Source organism: Pseudonaja textilis, chromosome 14 (assembly GCF_049901715.1).
Source record: "Pseudonaja textilis isolate UNSWEBS1 chromosome 14, rPseTex1.2, whole genome shotgun sequence".
In the NCBI taxonomy this organism is placed as follows: Eukaryota; Metazoa; Chordata; class Lepidosauria; order Squamata; family Elapidae; genus Pseudonaja; species Pseudonaja textilis.
Genome location: NC_142003.1, coordinates 6189164 through 6192500, shown reverse-complemented (window position 1 = coordinate 6192500; position 3337 = coordinate 6189164). Strand labels below are relative to the sequence as shown.

The 3337-nt window shown below is 46.0% G+C and overlaps 1 protein-coding gene across 1 annotated transcript in view; it reads right to left on the bottom strand.

The window, feature by feature from the left end:
* The window catches only part of GPR139 (G protein-coupled receptor 139), a 15733-nt gene extending 14941 nt beyond the window's left edge, over window positions 1-792 (bottom strand). The window contains exon 1 of the mRNA XM_087912737.1: window positions 429-792. Within this exon, the coding sequence (XP_087768863.1) occupies window positions 429-534 (106 nt within the window). The 5' untranslated portion in view covers window positions 535-792. The remainder of the gene's footprint in view (window positions 1-428) is intronic.
* Between the last annotated feature and the right edge of the window lie 2545 nt (window positions 793-3337).

Genomic DNA, 3337 nt, shown 5'->3' with positions numbered 1-3337 from the left:
GGAAAGGAAGGAAGGAAAGGAGAAAGAGGAAGGGTGGAAGAAAAAGAGGAGAGGAAGGAAGGAAGGGAAGGAAGGAGTGAAGGAAAGGAAAGAAGGAAGGAAAGAAAGGAAAGGAGAAAGAGGAAGAATGGAAGAAAAAGAGGAGAGAAGGAAGGAAAGGAAAGAAGGAAGGGAAGGAAGGAAGGAAAGGAGAAAGAGGAAGGAAGGAAGAAAAAGAGGAGAGGAAGGAAGGGAAAGGGAGGAAAGGAGGAGAGAAAGGAAGGAAGGAAAGGAGAAAGAGGAAGGAAGGAGGAAAAAGAGGAGAGGAAGGGAGAAAGAGGAAGGAAGGAAAGAAAGAAAATGAAAGGTGGGAGGGAAGGAAGGAAGGGAGGCAGGGAGGGAGGAAGGAAGGAGAGAGAGAGAGAAAGAGAGAAAGAGAAATACCTTACCCGGGAGCCCCAAGCACAGCAGGAGACTGTAATAAACGATGGGCGCGTATCCTAAGCCGCAGCCACGCAAGGAAGCATTATACATGTGAATGTAATCCTGCTCCATTGACCTGCTCCTTCTGGGTTGCTGAGTCGAGCCGGGTTGGGAGGCGGGGAGGCAGAGTCGGGCTCCGGGATCGGCTGTTCCACATCCCAGCCTCTGCCACTGGAGACGACGGCTAGGCACTTGTCACCGGAGAGAGAGGAACGGAGACCAGGCAGCACATGGACCTGCCAACCCGTCAGTTGGGCAGAGGGCGGCAGGAGGGAGAAAGAGGAGGCGGATGTGGAGGAGGAGGAAGAAGAGGAGGAAGAAGAAGAAGAAGGGAAGGAGGGAGGGAGGAGGTAATTACAGCCACCAGTCAGGCAAAGGGTTAATGCCTCTTCCAACTGGAGGCGCTGCGCCCACCTTCAAATACACACATCAATGTATACCACACACTCCAACTCACACACACATCCTTTCTTGGTCTTCCTTCTGGGTCCTAGCATCCCTCTTGTTTTCAATACCGTACATTTCTTTGGATGGATATTAGGGGGACCCACGGGCTGTAGGATCTCCTCACAAGAAGTCCCAGCACACGGCTGATCCTGTCCCCCAGAAAGCTCCACAGGGCCTGGTTAACACTGGGGTGGAGAGAAATCCCACCACATTTTAGGCTAGGTTGGGAAAAATTTTTATGCGTGTGTGGTTTTTTTTCCTTCACATTGTATTCATGGCCGGCTTCAGACAAAAGGCGGAGCGGTTCGGTCCCTACGTTTCTTTTATTATTATTTTTTTCTTATATGTATCCATGTATTCATAACTATGTTTTGACTTATACCTATTATCTTGTAAGCAATTGACAAAAATAAATAAATAAAAATAAAATATGTTTGATGGTGGAGCAGCACGCTGTGAGAATATATAGACCCGATGTGGACTGTAAAACCCTTGCTTAGTGAAAACTTCTGAATCTCTGAATCAGAATAGAGCTGGAAGGGACCTTAGAGGTCTTCTAGTCCAGCTCTCTGCTTAAGCAGGAGAACCCATACCCTTTCAGACAGGTGGCTGCCCAGTCTCGTCTTAAAAACCTCCAGTGATGGAACAACCACAGCTTCTGGGGACAACTTGTTCCACTGGAACTGTTAGGGCAAGGCTCTTCAAACTTGGCAAGTTTATGACTTGTAGACTTCAACTCCCAGAATTCCTGAGCTAACATGACTGGAGGAGGAATTCTGGGAGTTGAGTCCACAAGTCTTAAAGCTGTCAAGTTTGAAGACCCCTGTCCTACATTATCTATCTTCTATCTCCATATCTATCTATCTATTTATCTATCTATCTATCTATCTATCTATCTATCTATCTATCTATCTATCTATCTATCTAATGCAAGGGTCTTCAAACTTGGCAAGTTAATGACTTGTGGACTTCAACTCCCAGAATTCCTGAGCTAACATGACTGGAGGAGGAATTCTGGGAGTTGAAGTCCACAAGTCTTACAGCTGTCAAGTTTGAAGACCCCTGTCTTAGAGGAATGTATAGGATGTGGTTCCATACTTTTCAATTGGAAGGAATTCCGTAGAAACGATCACTTCCCACATGCTGGACTTCCCTACAACTTTTGGGTATGAAATTCAAGATGAGTTTTGCAGTTGACACTTGACAAGTTGGCTAGACTGAGCTGACTGGGATCCTGCCCTGTAAAATGTCCCTTTTGGACAGATCTGAGTCCTCGTTTTTAATTTGGTCCTTGAAGACTTACTGGTTTTGGGAGAGCTCTTCATTTGTTTGGTTGAGTTCTTTTTTTTAATCCAATCCCAACAGATTAGGAACTAACAATAGGACAGAAAGGATTAATAGGATTACTACAAGTAACAAATCTTTACTGAGGTACAGTCCCAAAGGAGAACGTAACAATCCCAGAATTCCAACCAAGAGAATTAACTCGCAACTTAACCACCAACGCGACGAAATCAATTATTTTCAAATAAAATGAAACAGAGCCACCCTACCTACCATAGTATGCCCTACAACAAGGAAGAGCACAGATACATCCATAATTAATGGGCAGTGTTGGCGCGTGTGTTTGTGTGTGTTTAATTGAAAAATAGCAACCACAACATTGGGGCCAACACTTGGAAGGATGCCCGTGCTCGGTTAATTTTATGAGCGTATAAAACTGGATAAAAATTACAATTATGTAGCAATCTGAGGAGCCTCTGCTGTTTTTTCTCCGGGTTGATCCAGACAGTTCCTTCAGTGTGTTTTCTGCAGGTTTTAAGGTGGCACTAAAATAAAGGTAAAGGTTGTCCCTCTCCAGCCATGTCGGATTCTACAGCCGTGATGGCGAACTTATGGCACATGTGCCACAGGTGGCATGAAGAGCCATTTGTGCGAGCAAGTGAGCCACAGCCAAACTTATTTATGCCAACCACGAAGCTGGCAGCGAAGTGCCCAGGGTTTTACATACCAGCAGCTGGCACAAGAGTGGCCTTTTGTTGGCCTCTGGACAGGTAGCCTCTGAACAGGTGCCTGTTGGACAGCATCCTATCTTTGGTGCTGATGCAGATATCGCAAAACAGGGATGCTTGGATGCACCTAGAGACTAAAACATATGAAGAACGGTTACAGGAAAGGGCCTGGCTAGTCTAGTGAAGAGAAGGACCAGGGGAGACAGGATAGCAGCCTTCCAATATTTGAGGGGCTGCCACAGAGAGGAGAAAGGGGTCAAGCTATTTTTCAAAACACCTGAAGGCCAGACAAGGAACAACGGATGGAAACTGAACAAGGAGAGATTCAACCTGGAAATAAGGAGGAATTTGCTGACAGTAAGGCCAATCAACCCATGGAACAGAAGTTGCCCTCGGAAGTTGTGGGAGCGTCATCA